The sequence below is a fragment of the Heptranchias perlo genome, chromosome 29, assembly GCF_035084215.1.
Source record: "Heptranchias perlo isolate sHepPer1 chromosome 29, sHepPer1.hap1, whole genome shotgun sequence".
Taxonomy (NCBI): Eukaryota; Metazoa; Chordata; class Chondrichthyes; order Hexanchiformes; family Hexanchidae; genus Heptranchias; species Heptranchias perlo.
Genome location: NC_090353.1, coordinates 28,328,217 through 28,352,520, shown reverse-complemented (window position 1 = coordinate 28,352,520; position 24,304 = coordinate 28,328,217). Strand labels below are relative to the sequence as shown.

The 24,304-nt window shown below is 40.7% G+C and overlaps 1 protein-coding gene across 3 annotated transcripts in view; it reads left to right on the top strand.

The window, feature by feature from the left end:
* The window catches only part of bsg (basigin), a 37,372-nt gene extending 16,471 nt beyond the window's left edge, over positions 1 to 20,901 (top strand). Inside the window, exons 2-8 of one of the 3 annotated variants that reach the window (XM_067968363.1) lie at positions 2,503 to 2,680; positions 7,611 to 7,699; positions 9,730 to 9,863; positions 10,627 to 10,900; positions 16,368 to 16,392; positions 16,499 to 16,582; positions 18,790 to 20,901. In XM_067968363.1, the coding sequence (XP_067824464.1) occupies positions 2,503 to 2,680; positions 7,611 to 7,699; positions 9,730 to 9,863; positions 10,627 to 10,900; positions 16,368 to 16,392; positions 16,499 to 16,559 (761 nt within the window). In that variant the 3' untranslated portion in view covers positions 16,560 to 16,582; positions 18,790 to 20,901. The other 2 variants (XM_067968362.1, XM_067968365.1) reach the window with 2 other exon arrangements.
* Positions 20,902 to 24,304: the final 3,403 nt, after the last annotated feature.

Genomic DNA, 24,304 nt, shown 5'->3' with positions numbered 1-24,304 from the left:
TTTGGGTGAGAACTTCCCTTGTAGTATTCCTTTAATGCTGTTGTGTGTTCATCAACTGAAACTTGTGGCTTAAATTTATTTTATTTTCTGTTCTGTTGCAAATGATTTTTTGTTGCAGCTGGCTTTATAAAGGCACCTCTGTCTGAAGTGAAGCTAATTGAAGACAATGTAGAATTGAACTGTGAGGTAATTGGAAATCCCACCCCTGAAATTCAGTGGTGGTGCATCGAGGGCAATGATTCTGAGGTCATGTCGCAGCTTTACGATGGTGCGCGACAACAGCGCGTCAAAATCAACTCCAGCTACGACCTTGATGCCAAGAGCTCCATCAACATCATGAATCTAAGTATCGAAGATTCTGGCACATACGAATGCAGAGCCAGTAATGATCCCTACCGCAATGATTTAAAAAAGAGCCCTAAAATCAAGTGGATTCGGTCTCAGGCAACAGTAATAATCATTGAACGTGAGTGGCGGTTGCCAAGTCGAGTCAGAGATGTTTACCAGTAGCTTAGTCCAAGCGCCTGGTATGCATTTCGCTGCCCCTTTTGCCATCCTTCTAGGAAAAGCTCCTGGCACCTGCATTGCTGTCCTGTGATCAAACCCATACCAACCCTTCTCTACCCTGGCCGTTATCCTGTTTTTATCCTAAGACTTGTTGCAAGGTTGTGAGATTGTTTTCCCAACATTTGGGTGTTGAAAGCAAAATGAATTCAATTAAGTTATGATCACTTCCACTAGAACAACGTTGAATATTGCTGATGGGTGGCCAGCTGTCTAATTCAGCTGATGAAGCACAATATTGTGACTGATTTATATTTGTGTTTTATTTAGTCAGTATGTTGAAGGCTTGTTTAGGCCTCTCCAAACAATTCTAGACCCAGTAATAGGGAATGTTAGACAACTGGCTTACTATTTATAATTATGGTAGTACAACATGGAAAAATGTAGGTTGCCTTTTTGTAATGTTACAATCTCACACTCTGTTACTGGTCAAGTTTTACCTTTACAACCAGAAGATGGCACCTGAAAGCTTTCCAGGACTATAGGATGGAATTGCGTATCCTGTAGTTCCTGACAAAACCATGCACTTACTCAATCACTACCTTGTGATTGTGTCATTTTGATGTGTGTAATGGCTGCCATGTTCTTCCCTAACCTCCATACTCCCAACTTTGTGAACGTCAAAGACTCCTTTATCTCCTCCTTGTCTTAGCCTATGCTGTAGTGCCCTTACATTTTGCTGGTTGTGTTACAGTGGCTAAATATTACAGTGCAAACCTTTTTTAATGGGGAAAAAAAACTGAATAAACAAGACCCTTAACCCCTCAGTAATTGGACATGGTTATCACTAATGGATGGAATGGACATTGATATCTGTTTCTGTTTAAGAGCAGCAGCCAGTCTTTGTTAAGATACTGATATTGCTGTATGTTAGTGAGGGTGCTGACGACAATTGACCTGTTTTAAATTGACTTTTTTAAGGTTTTGCAGAATGGTCTCTGTTTAAGTACCATGCACACTTTTTACTAAAATGTTATTTTCTGCACACAGAAAGTGAAAGAAATTGATAACCGGACTGTACCTTAGCAGATAGCCTAAATGTTCTAATTGATTGTGTAGGTTAGACTTCATGGCAACAGGGGGGAATGATTTTTATCTGAAGTTTGAGAACAAAATCTTTGGCACACAACTGCAATAGCTTGATTAATATGATGCTTGCTATATTTCTATTCTACTGGTTACACCTAGACCACAATGAATATGGCTTGAATTATTACATTAGTTGATTTAACATTCTGGACTGATCTTGCACTTTCTTTAATCTGGTGTGAGACAAGCTGGTCAGTGAAAAACTACTTTTGACTATTATGTGGAATAACATGATGGAACTTAATGTACATCAAAAAATATCATTGGAGGGATTTTTATTTTCTATGGCATTATGAGCCACATTATGGAAAAGTTGATCGGGAGTGACTACAATGTTTCCTAAAACTAAATGGCCAAGAAATTAGATATCCATTAAATAGGTTGCTTGGGGGAAAAGAAGAGGTTTGCATTTTGCCGCTGTGATGAGCTTTAGCAGTTTACTTTCTCCCCTTGAACTGATTAGTGCAAAATATGTCTCAACTAAGCAGTTGTTTGTTCATAATGTTAGAAAGCTGTGTAATAACATAATGTTTTATTTCAAAAGAAATATGCTTCATTTAGTTCACAGAGCAAGCTTTCACTTGACTACCTTTTGAATTTTGAGCTATGAACTGGATTGATAACTGTTTAACTTTACCATTCATGTTTGTAAATTGTAACAAAGCTCGCCAAATTACTTTGAGTTTTATTGTGATCTATGCATTACTTCCATGCAGTGTTTAAAATGTGGAAGTAAACATTGAGTGAAGTATGGAAGCTTGATTACTGCTAACATTTTCATGGTTACTTGGTCTCTACATTCACTTAGTTTTCTTTCAAGTCTGAAACCTGTTCTTTCTTTGCAACCAGACCCTATAATTGTTACGGATCCTCCATTCGTGGATTCAGGGGAAATTTTAGAGGAAACGATACTTCGCTGCAACCTGACAAATCCACCTTCTGCTATTACGGGGCATGTGTGGAAAAAGGATGACCAGGATATCCCAGGCACCAATGATGCTGACCAGTCAACAGTTATGGAATACAAGTATGCATCAGTATTTTCACTCCCAGCACAGTTCAGCCAGCTGAAGTCTAAATCCGTACTTAACAGTGAAAAATTAGTAACATTTTTGTTTTTATCTTAATTCTATATTTCCAATAGTAAAACCTGTCATATAGAGAATCTCTAATTAGAGTACTTTCTTAAACTAGTTCTGTACTGTTGCAGTGCTTTGTCCCTGTTACTGTTCTCCTGATTTATGCTTCTCCCCATAGTTTTTGCTGTAAGGGGATGGACATTGTTCGGGATACTGTTCAACTTTGTTTTCTCTGCTTATCACCCCTTTCACTGTGTGACTTGCTGCTTGTTTGTTTTTCTTTCTGACATTTTCAGTTAGTGTTGTTCAAATGGTAGAGTAAAAGTAAGACTTGGGCCTGCTAACAGCTAGTAGTATAAATTTAGACAGAATGTCATGTCTTAAGGATTATTGACCAAGAGCATAGTCCTATTTTATCAATTGAAATGTCAAAATTAATATACAGCAGCATAATCTGAACCAGCACAGTCCAGTATAATTGCTGTTACCATTTACTGCCACAAACGCATCTATTCAAAATTGAACTGATGCAGAGATGTAAAATGTGGGTACGTTTTGGGGACAGGAGAGAAGACTTTCCTTATTCTGTTTTCTCCATATGTGAATCCTTCTGTGTCATTTAACCAAAAAGATATTTTCACAGTATTTATAAATATACTGGGTTTTGATCTAACATTGTACTGATCCTTGCTACATTTGGCACCTTTATTGGTAATCCGTTGAAAGGGTGCCTTTTAGTGCAGTGGTGTGCTCTTGGTCCAGTCTCTTCTAGTTAGTATTTTTATATACTTCTGCATAAAGTTAATTTGCATCTGTATCTTGATGCTGCCACTGGCAATAGATTCATAGGTATGTGCTGCATTGATCTTTTGTAAGTCCACCTGTACTTTGGCATTGCTGTGGGATAATGCTACTAGAGGATTTGATGTGCAAAAGGTGACCTATCCTTTGTTTGGGATGGATATCCCAATGGTGGGGTGGGGGGTGGGTGGCAGTATTGGTTAAAGAAACAACTACGGCTGGGAGGAGGGGCGATATGTTAGAAGGATCATCAAATGAAGCCATAGGGGTTGAGCTAAAGAACAAAAAAGGGGCAGTCACACTGCTGGGAGTGTACTATTGACCCCCAAACAGTCAGAGGGAGATAGAAGAGCAAATATGTCGGCACATTTCTGAGAAGTGCAAAAACAATAGGGCAGTAATAGTAGGGGATTTCAACTACCCTAATATTAACTAGGATACAATCAGTGCAAAAGGTATAGAAGGTGCAGAATTGTTAAATTGCATCCAGGAGAACTTTTTTAGCCAGCACATAGCAAGCCCAACAAGAGTGGGGGGGGGGGGGGGGTGCAGTTCTGGATTTAGTTTTAGGGAATGAAGCTAGGCAGGTGGAAGGAGTATCAGTGGGAGAACATTTTGCTGGTAGTGATCATGGGCCCGAATTTAGCAGGCCTGCGGGTTCCCAGCGGGTGGTCCTCCGGGAGCGTGGTCAACACGCTCGGCGAAATTAGTGGGTTGCCCACGCGATCGTAGCAGGCAACCCACTAATAGGAATCAATTACCTGCTCCTCCGGGGTCCACGACGCTGGCCTGCGTGTCGGTCGGGCTGCGCATGCGCAGTACGATCTGTCAGCTGGAGGCTCTCTAGTTAAAGGGGCAGTCCTCCACTGACAGATGCTGCAACCAATGGGACAAATTGCAGCATGGAGCAGCCCAGGGGGAAGGCTGCTCCCAGTTTAATGATGCCTCACCCCAGCTATCATCAGATGGGGTGAGGAGGAGGGGGAGGTCACAGATCTTCCCCCCCGGCGGGCGGGAGGAAGCGGCCTGCCTCTGCCACCAAGAAGGCCTGGCTCAAGGTGGCAGAGGGGGTCACCTGCGCCACCAACATATCGCCCACCTGCATACAGTGCAGGAGGCGCTGCAATGACCGCAGTAGGTCAGCCGCAGTGAGAACACGAAGTCTTTCCCCTACACTCCGTCTGCCACAACACTGCCCCCACCCCACATCTCCTTCGGCACCGCCAACACTATTCTGTCACATCACCCTTCATACCCACTCACACCCCATCCTCATCTTACCTCCACCTACTCACCTCGCCAGTACTCATCCTGCCACTAACACGCAACCCACTCCTCATACAATCTCATTGCTCCATCCCATACTCACCCTCTCGTGCATCTCCCTCACGGCCAGCCTCACTCAACCTGCCACCACCTGTGCTGCAGCCACAGGGCATGCATCACATATGTGCAGTAGGCAGCGTAAGGCAAACGTCTCGTCAGCATGAAGGGGGTGCACAAGGGTGAGTGAGGGTTTGTCATGGGTGTTACCCATATTGAATTTCAGAGCAACAAACAGCACACATTATATTGACACCACCACTGCCATGTCTCCGCGAATCCTGTCCGTTGTGTCCAATAATGCCCGCTCCTGGGTATCACTATGAGGACCCATCACTGATGCCACCCATCGTGTTACTGCAGAGTAGGTGCAGGTGTATTTGCAAGGCTCGTCCACGCAGATGACTGAGAGACATCGGCGGTGTAGCCGGCTGCACCCTGGAAGGATGCAGAGGAGAAGGTGTGGAGGGCAGTGGTGACTTTGCCAGCGACAGGTAAGCAGTTGGTGCTGGGGCCAGCCAGGAGCAGCTCGGCATGAAAGAGGCTGCAGATCTCCACGACTACGTGTCGAGCGAATCTGCGCCTCCCTGTGCACTGCTGCTCGGAGAGGTCCGGGGAGCTGCGCCTCGGTCTGTGGACCCTGTGGCGAGGGTAGTGCCCTCTGCGACGCGTCTCTCTCTGCGGTAGCCCTCCCTCCTGCTGTGCAGGTGGGCGTGCAACAACACCGTGTTGGGGGGATCCACGTCTCTGCGGTGGACTGCGAGGCTGCTGGTGCTGGTCATGCTCTTTGTCCTCCGAGGGTCTCCACACACCACCCAACTGGCAGGTGTTGGTCTGAGGGGTTGTGCAGGGTAGGTGTATGGTTCCTCTGACTGGGGCTGCGGTTTCGTGTCGGTCTGTCCTCTAGCTTGGCGGGGGGTGGTGGAGGGCAGGGGTTGCCCTATGTGACGCGGTGGCCTCCTGCGTGGGTGAGGGCTCTCCCCCGTGGAGCGCACCTTGGCACCTGCCACAGGCTGCTGGCTGCAACACGCCTGGTTGGAGGGAGACTGTTTCCCCCAGTGTGGGAAACTCACTGCCTTGAACCGAAAATCCCACACTTCCTCTTTTGACAGCTGCTTCAGCTCATTAACTGACCACAACGAGCAAGGTAAGTACTCTCAAGTGGAACCCCGCTGGCTTTAATTGCCTGCGGGATTCCCACCAGCGGGGCTTGCGCGCGCAGCCCCGCACGTCAGCGCAGTACCCGGAAGTGGCCGGGATTTCGTCGCGATCCGGTCACGTGACCGGAGATCGGGATTTTCGGGGCCACCCCGCTGGGAACCCGCCGGAAACACGATCCTAAAATCGAGCCCCATAATTCAGTTAGATTTAGCATAGTTATGGAAAAGGACAAAGATAGAACAGGAGTAAAAGTTCTAAATTGGGGAAAGGCCAATTTTACTAAGCTGAGAAGTGATTTAGCAAAAGTGGACTGGAAACAGCTACTTGAAGGTAAATAAGTATCAGCAATGGGAGGCATTCAAGGAGTTCAGAGTAAACATGTTCCCACAAAAAAGGGTAGTCTTGCCAAATCTAGAGCCCCCTGGATGACGGAGCATACAGGGTAAGATAAGGCAAAAAAATGGAAGCTGATGTCCGAGACCAAGAGCTCAATACTGCAGAAATAGTTTGAGATGCCAAGTGTAAAAAAAAATTGTTATTTAAATTATCGTAGTGAAATAGCAAAAAGCAGAGGTACGAATGGATTAAACAGTCACTTGCTGTTTATATACAGGATCCATGAGAAACTGATTCTTGACATTTTACTCAATACAATATAGGAGTTAAAGATTGACAATCTCTAAAATAGCTTTTGTCACTTGCATTGTTTCTTACTGAAGGAGTTGCATTATGAGTGCTGTTTCTATAGAGGGTTGCTTGACATCTCAGTAACTATCACACTTAAAATACTGTGCACACTTCTGGTCTCCATATTACAAAAATGATAGAGGCACTGGAGAAGATGCAAAAAAGATTTACAAGGATGATACCAGAACTGAGAGGTTATAACCATCGGGAAAGATTAAACAGGCTGGGGCTCTTTTCTCTAGAACCTAACGGAGGTCTTTAAAATTATGAAGGGGTTTGATAGGGTATACATAGAGAAGATGTTTCCACTTGTGGGGGCGTCCAGAACTAGGGGTCAAATATAAGAGAATCACTAATTAATCCAATAAGGCATTCAGGAGAAACTTCTTTACCCAGAGAGTGGTTAGAATGTGGAACTTGCTACCACAGACACATTTAAGGGGAATCTAGATAAGCACATGAGAGAAAAGAATAGAAGCATATGCTGATAGGGTTAGGTGAAGTGGGGTGGGAGGAGGCTCGTGTAGAGCATAAGCACCAACTTAGACCAGTTGGGCCGAATGGCCTGTTTGTGCTGTAACTTTTCTTCAAATATGCAGTTTAACTGTAGCCAAAACAACATGCCTTCGAATTTTCTCTTTTGGGCATAAGACCACCTCTAGGAGGTAGTTTCATGCCATTTAGGCTTCATTAGTTGCAACTGGTATGAAACCAACTTTTTAAAGTTTGAAAATTTCTCAGGGTGTTCAGTGGACCACCTTTACATTTAATGTTAAGAAAATGCCAACAGCAGAGTTGTCTCCTTAATTACCTAAACATTTCACCCAGAAAATCCATAATTGTTGTTAGTATAGTTGTTTTGTGCTATAGATGCAGTATCTTCATGTACACTACTTTTTCCTTCAGACTGACTGCTGTTGATGCAAAACACTCAGGAGAGTACAGCTGTTATTATTTCACTTCACCTGCTGTCAACAGCACCATTCGTGTGAGAGGTAAGGCATTTTTTGTACAAATTCTTTGAACTGAACAGGCTGAATAAAAGTACAAGTTAGGGTGCTGCCCAATTGCCATTGTAGATAAGTGCAAATCCTTTCAAGGGAGGTGGCGGTAAGAGGAGAACATCTCTTGGCACCATCACTAATTGCTACCACTTTTGGCTGCCACTTTTGGTTGCTGATAGGAAGCAACCAAAGCTGTGTTAGTTTCTTACTTTGTACCTGTTGACTGAATGTGACACTGTGACTTGGAGGGAGGAGGTGACTGAAATGGAGAAAATTCTAAAAGGGGATGAACAAAATGACTAGACCAAACTAAATAGCCACATGACTATGGCTTAATTGTAAACACCTTGGGGCCCAGTTTGTGCCAATCCTATCAAATCTGATGGAGAGTACAATATTCCTGTAACCACTGGAATTACACTGCTGATGGCAGACATATTTTGTGCTTTAAATTTAAATATGGGACATTCTTAGGACAAGATGAACCTCTAGGCCATCCTCAGAAGGAATCTGAGAAGACTGGATAATCAGAGGCAGTAATGGTACTATATAGTTAAGAATACTATCCTGTCAAGCATATTGAATTATGTTTACTTTTCGGCAGGCAACTGAGAAAAGTATGATTTTAAAATGTCTGCTTTGATTGGAGACTGCCACCTTATTTCCCTCTAGCAGAAGCAATCTATAACTTTGATCACAAATGTAGATGGGACTGATGACATTGGCCAATTCAGGTCATTATTTATTCCCTTAACCCTTAGATAAACACATATTGAACAGATCTGCAAGTTGAATGGAGAATACACCTCCTTGTGATGGTCCCTGGCTGATCAGGAACCATCAATTTAAGAGTCCATTCTCTCTGCTGTAGCCATTTAATGGCCCAATATGCCTATTATTTTGCAGTGCCGTTCAAGGCAGCTACTTGGAGTAACTTGCTAGCCTTAAGACTTAGAGTGCAGCATTGCCAAAGCATTGGTCTCAAAAATTGAAATTAACAATTACAGCCTTCACTCCCACTTCCATTTACTGTGCTACTGCGATAGATAATTTTATCTGTATGTGATAGTTGAACAAATGGGGAATTAATTACATCTTCTAAGTTCCTCATAGCTTCATATACAGATACTGAACTCCTTTATGACTTCAATTCTATTTCTGACGAAGCTTTGTAACACAGTGGGGTAGATTTTCCCTCTGTGTGGTCTGGACACCTGATAGTACCAACGGGAGTCCCGGTTCATTTGACAGCCGTGCCTCATTAACATACGTCTGACAGGATGCAAGTGGAATACAGGTGCTCCGGGGCAGCCAGCCTCGGGCGCAGTAAAAGGTAGGTCGAGAGGAAGGGGGCGGTGGTGCAGCAGCAGCCCAGGTTATGTTGGTGGTGCCCGAAGGAGCACCCCTGGTCCTCCTGGCCACACAAAAATAAACAAAAACTTACCTTTGGGCTCCTCTGGCTGGACTGCCAGTTGATACTGGATGGAGTATGTACCCAGGTCAGTCTTAAAATAACATTGCGGTCATATTGACATTATAGGAACTTAATTTAGGTGGCTGAGGTCCTGACAAAATGGCGACGGTGGGAACGGTGAGGTAAATTTTTCCCTGCAATTCTCCTGGTGTTACCACCCCATTTCCACTGGACAGCAGGCTTCAATTTCTTCCCCCATTCTTCTGTTCCAACTCTGGTATCTTCACCATCTGTTGCCTAAGAACTAACAGTGGGATTTGGAACGAGGTCTCGCTTGCGGTAAAGTTGGGAAGTGCCACTTGATCAAAATGACTGTGCAGTGGCATATGTTTCCTATTATGTTACATTTATACATTCAGAAATGAGGAAGAGCAAGTAATTAACATTTGTATCTGGCACAGAGGTAATTCAGAATACAGTACCATGAAATAATGTAGTTAGTTCAAGAATCAAACTTTTTAATCTGTTACGGTACCTGCCAAAGTGGGTGCCATGAGAAAAAACTGAGATCAATTTAAAATGAGTAAATTGTTTATTTTTAAACTAGCTCCACCTGGTGTGACCAACAAGAAATCTGAACATGGAAACGAGGGAGATGTTGGAGTGCTGACATGTAAGAGCAGCGGGTATCCACCAGTTGAGAACTGGTCATGGTCCCGGCGTACTAAAGCCGGTTATGAGGTAAACGGGGACATGATTAAATTACTGTTGATCATGGATGACCAACGTACTTCTGCAGTTTGATCCCACTATTTCAATTTTTTTTAAACTAAAGCGTGTTTTGAAATGTTATTTACTCTTTTCCCATGGCTTTTTCTTCCATGAAATGCAGTTCTTCCGGTGGATGGAAAGCTTTCATCAACTGTTTAGATACTTGTTTTATCTTCCTGTTGGAGCCAGCCACTGAATGAAGTGCAGCCATTACAGAAGTCTGAACGCGGTTGTTCTGTATTATGATTCAGCTTGTTTTTGTTACAAAGTTGTAACATTAGAATTGGATTCATGAGCACACTACTGCACTTTTTGTTCTAACATAATGGGAATCTCCAGTGGGTGAAAAATGACATTAAAATATATAATTTTCAGTATGAAGTAAAGGGAAATGTAACTTTTTTAAAATCCGGTAGCCATATTTTTTTTAATTGCTGAACATCAGTCTGAATTGATCCATTTTTTTGTTTGGTCATCAAATAAAACATGGAAATGAGGGAGATGTTGGAGTGCTGCCATGTAAAAGCAGCGGTTATCCATCATTTAAGAACTGGCAGACAAAAGCCAGCTGTGAAATAAACAGGGACATGAGATAAACTTGATCAGGGGTTTCTGATATACACAGAAAAGACCTTCACTAGAGTTGAGAAAATCGTGACTGTTTTGAGTACTGACTTTTGTTGCTTACTGATTTGAACTGAATGTTTTAAAGGAGCATTTGTTTCCAATTTAGTTTATTGTCAATGGAACAAGGAATTTCCACATCAAGAGTGCAGGAAATAAGACTGAGTTGCGCATCAATTCTCTGGATATTGAGGAAGACCAAGGAGATTACTACTGCAATGCCACCAATGAGATTGGTACAAAAGCGGAGACCATTCACTTTCGGGTTCGTGGCCGTTTTGCTGCTCTCTGGCCCTTTTTGGGAATAGTTGCGGAGGTGATTGTGCTTGTTGCAATTATCTTCATTTATGAGAAAAGGAGAAAGCCTGATGAAATTTCAGATGGTAAGTTAACAACAAACTTTAATCATTTGTAGTGTATATGATGTGCTGACTGTTCGCAGTTTCAAGAATATTAGAATAACTTTGTCTTAACCAAAGTTGACCAAGAGGAGTGTATCCAGTCTCATGGGCTGAGTTGCTAAACAAGTTACTTTGAAATCGGATCTTGAGGATCTGTTTGGTCCTCTTAAAATCTGTCTTAAAATTTTGAAGAGGTCCCTCAATTTACATTGAATTTCTCTTGCCCTGTTCTTTCCAAGTCTCATATACCACTGAATGGCATTACAGATTGAATTCGCAGCGCAAGGAGCATGCTTAGAATTAACCTATGATGCCTCAACCATTAAGAAAGAGGGAGAAACAATTTTTTTTTAAAGTTTCATTTTGGAGCTTAAACTTTTGAACAAAAGACTCATTGACATTTACATAATTTTAAGCTCAAGTGAAATGTGTCTTAAGATAATTGATTTTGCCAAAACAAATGGGACATGATTCATTTCCTGCAAGATATCTTCTTAAAATTTCTACAGATAAAATCAAATCAAGCATACCAGTCAGAGTAATTGGTATTGGCAACCAGATAGGTGTATAGAACATCTTAGAATCTTAGATTGTGGTGAATAAATTCTCTTCTTACACATAAAAAACATAACTTTTAATTTCTGTATTTGTTTTCTTACATTTTAACTTTTGTGTCAGTAGAATTTTTCTCCTCTTTCATGTGTTGCTCAATTACCTGTTGCATGTTTTGTTTCTGCGATGATCTTCTTTTCCCCCCTTCCCTCAATTTTGCCCTTTATCTTCAATGCCTTATTTCAATTGTAGTGGGGTGCCTTATAATGATGCTGAGAAAAGTAGCAAGACATGAAAAGTCCTGTTATGAGATTGTTGTAGGAGATCAGGGTCAGAAACAGAATAGCTGGAGAGTGGATGAAAAAGCACTAAAATAGAGCAACCAAAGGACTCTGGGTTTGGATTTCCACAGGGGTTCTCTGATCAGCAACAGATCAGTGGAAATTGCTGTTTCTTTGTGGTATCTGCTGATCTTCCACTGAAGTTATGTGGGTGATTGGGAGAATCTACTCGGAAATTATTGGTGACTTTGTATTTCTACGGGGCACACAGCAACAACTTGTATTTGCATAATGCCTTTAACTTAGTAAAACAGCCCATGGTGCTTCAGAGGTGTAATCAAAAAAAAATATGCTGAGCCAAAGGAGGAGATACTAGGACAGGTGACCGTAAGCTTGGTCAAAGAGTTTGGTTTTTAGGAAGGGAGAGATAGAGAGGCGAAAGACTTTATGGAGGGAATTCCAGAGGGACACTCTTTATTCTCTCAAAAAAATATGTTGGCACTGATTTGTCACAAAGCAACCTTTTTAGCATAATTTATAAACAATAGGTTCTCTCTGCTTTACTCTTCTGGCAAGGCTTGGAACTTGCTATGAAAGTAAACTTATAGGACTGCTTCAGCAGAAATAAACAAATTCACCTTTGCCTTCTTTTAGTTCTATTTTAATCCTGTATAAACAAAGTAATAGATTTGTCATTTTTATTCTGTATATGAGCAGTGTCACTAATTTAAATGGACCAAAAGGTTTTACTTCATGGGATTCAAGCATTTTTACTTGTGTTTTGAGCAATGTAGTCTGTGATTCTGGGTGTTACCTGCTGCCCTTGCTGAAATAGAAACAGAAAATGCTGAAAATGCACATCTGGCTAGTGACAATCTGAAAGAGAAAAGAAAGGTTAATGATTTGGGTATAACCCTTTGTCAGAACTTCGATTCTGACAAAGGGTTATAGACAAAATATTCATTTTTTTTTAACAGGTGCTGCCTGATGGAATGTGTATTTCCAGCATTTGTAATTTTTTTAAGTTTGTACAGTTGGCTTGCTTGTGAGAGATCTGATTTGTGAAGCAGGACTTGGTGTTGTGCATCCTCCACCTGTTAGCTTCCATCTGTATTTATTGTTGATGCAGTCAAAGCAAAAGGCTGACTTGTACTTGGTCTTCAATGCGAAGGGATAGTTAGTGGCTGAGTAAGTAGGGTGATGGGATGAGCTTGGGGGTATGCCATTACATGAAGTATTTTCCTAATACTGGGATTGATATCCTTCAAATGGTGTATCCAAATCTTTTGTAGTGAGTTGGAGCTTTTTCTTTTTGTCTTCCTTTGCCCCACCCAAGTCTCCTGGTAGAGTTTGATGCAGCGATAGTCCCCACCTCCCTCCCCTCCATCTTCCACCTAAACAGCATCTAGCCTGATGGTAAACGCATTGCTGTAATGCATTGTAAATGGCCAATTATGTTTTTCATTGTTAAGCAGTTGCACTGTAATATTTTGTGTTTTATAGAAAAGATAACTTTTTGCATAGTAGTACATGGTTACAGTGGTACAGCATGTTATTTGCATTACTGAGTGTCTGAAAGTTTACATTGGTGATTGTAACAAAGTACTGTTGTTACAGGCGCCAACTGTTCAATTATTCAAATTGGACATAATAATTTCCGTGTTCATTGAGAAAGTGAAGTGTACAAACTGTCAGCTATTATAAAGCACAGTGCTTCCCATAAATAGCAACGTTTTTGGAGGTTGCAATAATCCTACTATATTTTAAAATTGGGTAAAGCAGGACAGTTGGAATGTGGTTCCCACAATCTGCACATTCTTATGATGCCACTAAAGAGGGGATTTTACACACAATTATCTGCTTGAGCTGCCTTGACCAACAGTTCTAAGTGTTCTAAAATACAGAAAACTGAGAGGAGCAGGAAGTGTGCAGATGTGTTCCTTTTAACATTTGTAATGTGATACATAGGACAATATTTCTCCTAAGTTTAAATTTTGAGCAGCATATGGCCAGAGTTACGGGAATACACTTGTTATTCAGTTTGGCTTGTTATTGATGCTTATGTCAAATAGGGTAGCCCCTGGCATTTTAGGATATATTGGGGAGGGGAGGGTGTGTGGAGGGAGTGAAATTGGTCTTTGCCGGTAGTGCAAAACTGGCTCATAACACATCGGCAGCCCATTTTATACAGTACTCAGTTTTGTTTCCATTAACTTCAATGGGAAAGAAAATCAGGCACGGAGTAAAGCAGGCTGATGTTTTGCGATGAGCCTGCTTCGCGCTACTGCCAAAGACCAAGTTCACCCCCAAGCTATTTGGTTACAGATTGTGTACAGTGTGGTTGCCTTGCAGCCGTTGAAAACTTTGGAGCATTGATATTTTAAGGCTTCTTCTGTTCACCAACTCCCAGTATGCGCAGTATAAGGTCTCTCTCTTTACTTAATTGAAGCAAAATGCTATTCCTTGATGAAAAATGTTTTCTTTCTCATTTGCTGCTGGTTCATATCCTGCGGTAAGTGGAATAAAATGCATGTCAGTCTGAAGCGACAGACCCCATTACCTGAGTCGCTCAGAATCCTGCCATCTCTGCACAATTGTGCTTTTCATGTGTTTAGCATTAAGTTACTGTAAATTGAATAAATTGCTGGTTCAACTGACATTTGTCTATCGCTTCAGCATGATGCTGTAAAGGCATTTTATACAGTGATTCTTCGTGCAAACTAAGTTGAATGTTTGTTTCTCAACACACCTCATTTTTATAATTTAAGAAAACATCCTGAATGGACAATACAGAAGATAAAATTAGTACCCACAGCTGTAAAGTCAACATAAGGATACATGTAAATTCTTAGCATCCTACATTTTCTAACCTAAATTCAGAACAGTATACAGTATGTTATCAAAGTTTCAGTGATTGCATCACATCCCGTTAACCTTTCAGCATGTATATCACCGTCCATTAATAGTATCTGTGCACTGTCAGTCAGTCTCCATACTGAGAGCTGCAGATGGCAAACATTTAACAAAAAAATGGAATAAAACCATCTTGTGAAGTCCATGGTAAATACAGTTATGAGGTGCTGTGACATGATTTCAAGGCTTTAGTCCCATTATGTTTTGTCAGTTGGTTTGTATCGCTGCAGTGGAATAACCATGTGATTACTACTAGTCTTGGTAATATAAATAACTGCACCAGAACATAATTTTTTTAAGACAACATTGCTGAAGGATAAGGAAATTTGTTTGGATGGGAGGAAGAGAAGTCTGGCATAAACTATTGCTACTACTTCAGTTTCCACAGAAATATTGGCAGGAAAAGGTACATTGTAGCAGTTTTTGCTTTCCACCCTCAACTGACTTAACCTCTTCAATTTATACCTTGCCGGAGAGGTCTGATAAAATATGTTCGCCTAATTGCTGGCTACTATGGATTCAAAACTATTTTGGTCAAACCAAATTCCTTTATGAATTAAAATTGCCAGGAGAATATTTTGCTGGCTACAGGAGAAAGTCAAACTGTATGCCAAACATGTTTCACATTTAGTTATGCCTTTTCTGTAACAAGTCAATTTTGGTCAGTGATGGTAGTTTTTCGATTTACAGTACTGATAAAGTGGAAACAAATGGGATTAGGCACAAGGCACATTTACCTAAATTATAATTGGGCCTATTTTTAATAGGTTTTGGCATTCACAAAATGTCTCCAAATTAAATCTCATTTTGAATAATTGGTTTTAAAAATAATCTTGTGCTAAAATTGTGTGTGTATTTCAAGCAAAAAAAAAACTTCTATGGATATTATAATTGTGGGTTTTTAGAGGATTCAAAAACCTTGAGCCTAAACTTGTATCCCATATTTGGGGTGAACAATGCTAAACAGCTTGCCGTTAGCACAATACTGCTGCAGATCTGCAGTTCTACTTTAGTGCTGATTTTAGGTACAAGAAATCGCTGCTTTTTTGCTTACAGGGTTACGGTTGTAGGTTTGAGAACTGCAAATCATAGCCTCAGTAGCACAAAAAAATAGGAATTTTTATTCGTTTCTAGGGAACAAATCAGTTACCGCAGTAAACATGTTTGAGGCCTGAAGGTTTGAGAGACGAACAATGTATTATAAAATTAAGGTATAGTCTTGCTGTCACGAAATTGCTGTGAACACCTCGAACCAATTACAAAGGATGTCCTGCAAAGTCACTTCTAGGGAATCTGCCAGAACAAGTGATGAATGACGGTGTGCATATCGTCTGGTTATAATGTAAAGGTGTATTTCGATATGTGATATGCCACAGTATAGTGGCATTTGGTTTTTAATGCATTTGTGTTCTGTCTTTCAACATCAGTAATTTATTCTGTAGTTTTAAAACTAGAAAACTGTCGTCTTAACAATCTGCCATTTTGTAGTATTGAGGTGCTTTGATCGTCGTGGCAGAAATATCTATCACTGTTTTTCGCAGAGTAACTTTGTTACAAAGCTGAACTGCTTAAACAGTCCTTTTTTTTTGAAAGTTGAATGTGCCAAAATAAAATATCAGCTGTGAACTCATTGACTATCTTAATGTACCTTTATTAAAGCTTGTCCCTTTTTTGTGTTTGCATGTGAATTTGATGTTAATCAGATGACGAACAAGGATCGGCACCCTTGTAAGTTTACCCAAATGATTTCATGTTTACAAAGTTTTTTCTCATATTAGCCATTACAAGCAGCTTGTTTCACTGAATTTTAACAATTTTATAACTTCTTCTGTAGGAAAAGTAATGCATCCATAAATCACGAGGATAAAAATGTCAGGCAGCGAAACTCCAACTGATCTGATTTTATCCTTCACGACAGGTCAGTGGATTTTTTTAATTAAATGGGTACATTTTTGCTCAGTCATTTAAAGTATTTTCTGTTTCACAAAGTTCCAGTAACATATTATTCTATTCACTGCCTCGATTTGCATGGAGATATATCTCACCTCATTTTATCCTAAAATAGTACTGCAGAGTCAAAGCTGTCACTTTATTTTGTTTTAAACATTTTTGTTGCATTTCAAGCATAACAAAGCACACTGTCCTAAACTGGTATTTGGTGAAATATTTTAAGGGGGAGCACAACCATATAAATTTAGTGACCCTTATATCTTTTATATGAAACCATAATAACGGAATATCAGAACGTCCTGACTATCCTATCTGCTTGCTGCATTAGGCAACCCCTTCATCTGCATAGTTAACAAATCACCCCTTTACAATGAAATGGCGGCTGACCTAATCCATTAATTCGGCTCCCACTTACCGTTGTAAAAGTAACACTTGTTGCTGTCCATTTATTGGAAATCCACTTTGGAGACAGAAATTACAAACCCAAGATGTTTTCTTGGTTTTAGAACCACTTTAAACATCAGTTCTGTTTGAAGTGAAGGCAGAGATAATAAAAACATAATGCCCGCCATGTATGTGCCTGCTGCCATTTTTGCGACAGTGGGTTGTGTGATATACCTGTGTCCCGTCTTGGAGCAGCGGAACATTTCATTATAATATTTAAATCAGGCTCCCACAGTGCAATTGGGAGCCTGATAAATTTAATGTTGTTGGCCGAGTCTCCCATGGGTTGGGAAACCCGGAAGCAAAATGGAGATAGCAGCAGCTGGCTGCAGAAGGCAAGTGCTTTTTGGAGCACTCCTTGTGAGCCAGGAGGAGCAGGCGTTTCCTCCCCCCAATCCCTCAAGCAAACCTTTGGCCTCCCCTTTGCTGATCACTACCGTAATCAGCCGACCCCTTCCAACGCCCAATCTTTCTTTCCCTCCCTCCCGATTGCTGGGCTAAGACCCCCCCCCCCCCAAGCCCCGATCTTTCCCAATTGCCGGGGACTGTTCCCAGCGGTCCCCGGCTGCCGACGTCTACCGCTGACTTTCCCGCCCGGCAGCCTGTCAATCTGTTCAGCTGCCAGCCGGGAAACGGAATTTTAAAAACTGATAATGAGATCCTGCTGTTAAATTTCAGGACCTTCGCGTGTGTGGGATTTCAGGGTCTCTTCACCCCACCCGCAACCATGCTCCCCCACTCCCTCCCTGCCTCCTCGTAAATATCGGCCCAATGAGTTTTGTAAGCATGAGTGTCTGAAGCCTTCCTTTTCCCCTCGGACAGATAGTGAAGTAGTTTTGTCACTTATCTGTTCAGAACTTCTGAAGTTGTTGGAGCCAAAAGTTTTCTTTTAATATATATAAACTTGAAATAACTGCTGCTGCATTCTCACGGGCAGTTGTTTCGGAAAAATATATTTTTTAAAAAATGTTTGCACCACATTTTCCCCTGTGAACCAAAAGGAAAATGCTGCAGATGCTGGAAATCTGCACAAAAAAATTCTGTGATGTGGGAGGGTGGGGAGATCTGTACAGTTAAATGGCAATTAAAAAGTGCTTCATGACCTACATAGGGAGGATGGGCGGGATTCATGCCTTTGTGCTGGCAATGATCATTTCTAAATATTTTTTTACTGCTGTTCTCATTTACTGTGCTGTTAAAATTCCCATGGACCATAATTGGAGCAGAAGAGGGTGAAAATTTAAATGTAAAGAGCCATTTTTTAATCAGCTCTGCACTATGAAAGCTTCATGATATAACACATTTTCAGTTATATAGTTCTTAGATTGTGGTTTTTCTAATAATTGTAACACTAAAAGGAGCATTTATGTTGAGCTGGGCGCCAAGATCAAATATTGTTGATTTTTGTAAATAAAACACATAACCTTGTAGATTAGTTGCTCAAAGGGCAAGTGAGAATTTTAAATGAGGTAAGAACAAGCTTGTATCCCTTGAACTAAAAGGCAGAACATTTTATGTAGGTCTCCAGTTTCTATGATTCATTATGTCATTACAAGTTACCATCCACCTTTAATTTCCATTTTTCTATAGGAAGTTTTGCAGGTGATTGTCGGTTTTATATGGAAACCAAAGAGCAAAAAAGAGTTTTCATCAGGCACAAAAATCTGAACAACAATGATCAAAGCAATTACTCAAGATAACTAAAAAATGAAATGTAATTTTTTTCCCTAGGAGGAGGCCTGTACAACTTTAAGCAAGACTACAGTGTGGATGGGTTTTGTAGTTGACATGGAGAATGTCATCTTCAACATGAAATAAAGTATTTGATCTATTCACAGATCCTAAAGCTTTCGGATCTCTACTGTGTGAACAATTTAACTGCTGGTGCCTTTCAAACCACTGTATAATGCCATTGGCACCAGCAGTCAGTTGGTTCAAGGGACAGTATATTATTCTAGGCCTAACTAGCCTGTACAAACTGGACTAAAATGTTCCTGGTAAAGATTTGCTTTTTCTTAGCAGTTAAGACTGAAATCTGTGTTCTGTTAAATATAAAAGGTAGCTAATGTTTGTCATCCTGCTATATATAAACTAGAGATTACTATTATTATTTTGACAAGGCTGGAATTTCTAAATGCAAATGCTTCACCCTCCAATTTATCATTTGTAGACCCAATAGTAGTGGTGCTGTCTCATTAATATCGTAGTTTCAATCCTGCATGCTTAAATTTAGATATTGGCTTTTGCAGTACATAGTGTGATGCTGGTGAATTGCTCTAATGTTTTCAGGTTGTTCCCACTAGTATACTGATACATTACTAAGAAAATGGTATGTTGGTATTTAAATTCAGTGTTTGGGGGAGTCTTCAATTAGCAAAGTTGATTATTATGAATAGAGACCTTCTGTAAAGTGGCTTGGTAATACTCTAGTCTACCCCTTTATCTTAACAGTTGACGTTTAAACAAGACAGCGAATTTTAACTCCCTCTGCCCGGCAGAAACTGAACAGTATAGGATTTAAAATCAAAGTGATAGACCTACCTCTGGTTTTATGCCCCACTGCCAGTTTCCTGCTGTTTGTTTGTTTAATTGTCGGCTCAGGAGCCTGTATGACTTGGGCAGAAGCCTCATGAATGCACTTAAATCGAAGTCCTATTGCGTAAATAGGACCCATACGTCATTTTTACGGCCTACCATAGATATCTGCTCAGTAGAACCTGTCAGCCAAGGATTGCAGGCCCTCAAAGGTAGGTGAAAAAATTACTTTTGTGGGGCCAGAAGGGGCTAGAGTGTTCCTCCAGGTCCTGTTTTTAAAAAAAAAATCTAGGCTGCTGCCACTCTGGGCTTGACCCCCCTGCACCGAGCTGGCCCGAATCCAGCAAGTTGCATTGAGACACCAATTTGGGGTGAGCAGCTCGCGAGTTCTATTTAAATGAGGCCCGGCACTCCCAGGCAATCGGCCTGCACGTTCCACAGGCTGTCACCCACCCATTTGATAAAATACACCCTAAGTAGTCACTTTATAGCTCTCTGGTTTCCAGTGTAAAAACCACTCTAATGGAGGCTTAAAAATGCTAAATATACTTGAGTTGATACATGCTAATGCTCTTCATTATTGACCTCAAAATGATTGTCAACTCCCCCTCCTCAATATTATTGGTAAGATTGTGTATAGTCTTGTCTATAGATTAAACTATTTTCTTGTTTTACAGACTGCAATTCCTAGTAGACTCTGCAGCTGAATTATATTTATAGCACAGTGCATTGCTACTGTACTGTTTTAGTGCCATTGTTGATAGAGCTTGATTTGCCAATATTTTTGTTGCCCCTTTGTCCAGGGAAGAAAATGCCCAACTAATATGGTGATCATCTTGTTGCTTGAGGTTTCCTCCTTTTTAACCTTCAAAACGTGCTCCTCTGAAGGATCATCTTTCATCAGAGTTTGAAGTAATTTTGCTCTAGCCACACTGCATGTTAATTTTGTGTTCTGTATTTGATTGATTTTTGAAAAATGATAGGCACAGCACAGTTATTGTCAGTTTGCTTTTATTGAAATCCTCACTGGAGTGCAAAACCCATAGAAATTTATCTGACTTGGGATTGTACAACTTTGTATAGATGGAGGCAAGTTTATAGTATTTGGCCATCGTACTGTACCAATGTTTGATTGTGTTAAGTGTAATGCACTAACTTTTCTGTGCTGAATCTGTACTGCTGAAGTATAATTCTTTTAAAAATGAAATTAGATAACTTTTTCAAATTTCTCATGTTGCCACACCGCCTCAACAGTATGTGATACCTCTGTCAGAATTCACATGAATAAAAATCCTTTGATTTTGTCAATTTACTCTGTAAAATTGTGTTTTATTAAACTTGATTTCAGTCTTGGAAGATCCCTTTTCCCCATTTCAGATGAAGGGGGTAGTAATGTGTCTAATGTGTTTGCTCGGAATTGGCTTATATAAATACATAAATATGGCACCTGGATGACTCCGTGGATTAGGCATATTGCCCTGCCACTTCTGGGACTTGGCTTTGAACCGAGCCTGCATTATTAACATGAAAGTTTTTGTTTTATTGCCTTCATGAACAGTAGGATATTATGCTATGTTGGTTAACTGGCTGGGTTTTCCGAATTATTCAGTTTGTTGATGACTGCTCCGAGTTCAGCATACAGCCGATGTTTGTAGACCACAGAAGTATTCTGGTGGGTTGGTGGAGTTAAGATGAAGATCAGCCATGATCTAATTGAATGGCAGAACTGGCTCGAGGGGCTGAATGGCATATATATGTTCTTCCTATACTCAGAAACTGAAGCTCGGCTAAAATGTTTTGAATCTGCCTATTCAATGATAGTTTTAATTTCTGATGACTGGAGGAAACCCATATCAGAAACTAACAAACTCAGCCAATGTTAAACAACTACTTACTGCGTGTAGGATATATTTCTCAGGATGTCAAAGACTGTCTGCAAACTTATAGATTCCCAGAAACTTAACCAGTATGTGTGTTTACAACCTGTAACATTGACAACTAATTTGCAAAGCTCTGCGGCAAATTTCCCCACGTGTGCACTTGACATTACTACTTTCATCACAAGCCTGCTCTTCATTAGGAGTGCTGTGGGATATTTTACTAATGACGTGTAGGGTGAAATGAATGAAGAGGATAATTAGATTAATATTTTAGATATAATCTTCATTATTTTTTGTCTGCTAACCCATTGGACCTAAATACTGTCTTATTTTGGATGGAAGTAAGCTTTTATGTGTAGTTTAATCCTTTGTTCTATTTCTTCTGCTATTTATGTTGTATCAATTGGTAATGCAGCTATTTCCATAAACTAGGAATTAGAATCATAGAATCTTACAGTACAGAAGGAGGCCACTCGGCCCGTTGTGCCTGTGCCGGCTCTTTGAAAGAGCTGTCCAATTTTTCCCCATAACCTTGCAAATTAGTCCTCAAGTACATGTCCAGTTGCCTTTTGAAAGTTTGCATGGAATCTGCTTCCACCACCCTTTCAGGTAGTGTGTTCGTAATCCGAACAACCCTCTGTGAGGGGAAAAAAATATTCTCCTCATTTCCCCTCTAGTTTTTGCCATTTATTTTAAATCTTATGACCTCTGGTTACTTGACCCAATTACCTTACCAGAGGAAACAATTTCTCCCTATTTGCTCTATCAAAACCCCTCATAATTTTGAATATCTCTATTAGGTCTCCCCTTGACCTTCTCTGCACTAAGGAGAAGAATCTCAGCTTCTCCAATCTCTCCATGTAACTGAAGTCCCTCATCCCTGCTGTCATCCTGGTAAACCTCCTCCGTACCCTTTCTAAAACCTTGGCATCCTTCCTAAAGTGCCCAGAATTGTAAACAATATTCCAGCTGAGGCCTAACCAGTGATTTGTAAATTTTTAGCATGACTTGTTTTTGTATGCAATGCCCCTATTTACAAAGCCAAGTATCCCATATGCTTTCTGAACCGCCTTATCAACTTGACCTGCTACCTTCAAAGATTTGTGAAAATGCACTCCCAGGTCCCTCTGCTCTTGCAACCCCCCCCCCCCCCCCCCAAAATAGTACCAATTAAATTATACTTCCTCTCCATGTTCCTCCGAAAGTGCATAACTTCACACTTATCCGCATTAAGTTACATCTCTCGTGTCTGTCCATTTCACCAGTGTGTCTATGTCCTACTCGTGTCTGTCCATTTCACCAGTGTGTCTATGTCCTACTGAAGTCTGCTACTATCCTCGTCACTACTACATTGCCAACTTTCGTATCATCCGTAAACTTCAAAATTGTGCTCCTTTTATCCAAGTCCAGGTGATTTATATATAACAAGAAAAGCAGCAGTCCTAATAGCGACCCCTGGGGGACCCCAATGCATACTTCTCTTCAGTCAGCGAAACATCCCTTCACCACTAATCTCTGCCTGCTATCCCTTAGCCAATTACATACCCAAGTTACCACTGTCCCTTTAATTCCATGTGCTATTTTTTGAATAAGTCTGTTATGTGGTACTTTATCAAATGTCTTTTGAAAGTCCATATATACAATATCTACTGCACTACCTTCATCAACCCTCTGTTATGTCATCGAAGAACTCAATCAGGTTAGTCAGACACGATTTGCCTTTAACAAATCCATGCTGGCTGTCCCTTATTAACCCATGCTTCCCCAAGTGAGAATTAATTTTGTCTTTGACAATGGTCTCTAGTAGTTTTCCCACCACTGATGTTAGACTGACTGGCCTGTAGTTACATCTTTATTCAAAAAAGGAAAGATAAACCTGGTAACATCTGAACAGTGGTGTAACATTTGAATCATGCGGTATAATTAAACTCCAGTCTAGTACCTTGTCTCGATGCTGAACCCCTCTAGTCCACCAGAGGTCACTGTTTTATATAGTGTGAGCTAGCCAATATAAGATTCATATTGTACTCCCCATGTGTGAGACTGAGATATATACAGAATCTCCTCTGTCTGAACAAGGGTGTTATTTTCAGGTGTTTATATTTTGGTCATTATTTTTATTTATATAACATGACACCAAATCAACTGAGTTGAGCATTACACACTTAATGTATTACTTAATCACATGATCAAAAATAAACTTGGTTTCTCCTGCAATTAAATTCTTTCAGTCTGTCTCTCTCCCCTACCTTCCCCTCTCTATTCTTTGTAAGGATCCTTTCTGGCAAATTAATTTTAATATAGATAAGTGTGACTGGTGTATTTTGGTAGGAAGAATAAGGGGGCTACATACTCCTTAGAAAATAAGAGTAAATGGCAAAGGGATCTAGGGGTACAGATACACAAATCACAAAGTAGCAACATGGGTTAATAAGGCCATTTTTTTTTAAAAAAGCAAAGCACTGGGCTTCATTTCTAGAGGGATAGAATTGAAAAGTAAAGAGGTTATGTTACACTTGTATGGAACCTTGGCTAGACCACACTTGGAGCACTGTGCACCATTCTGGCCTCCATCTTAGGCTATAATTTGCTGTGGCAGATTATCTAAAGATGTCTGCCGTTAGTTAGATTTGCCCTCACACATTTAGGTTTCTAAAATTTTCTGTGGTAAGTTGCTGCAATTGTAAGGTGATAACATCAAAGCGAGGGAAATAGGCATCTGGGAATTTAGTGAATGCATTCAATGCATGTCAACGGTGAGGCAGACAGCGAGATGCTGTTTTCACGAAGCTAATGGCAGAGCGACGTATCTCAGAAACTTTTGGATTTCC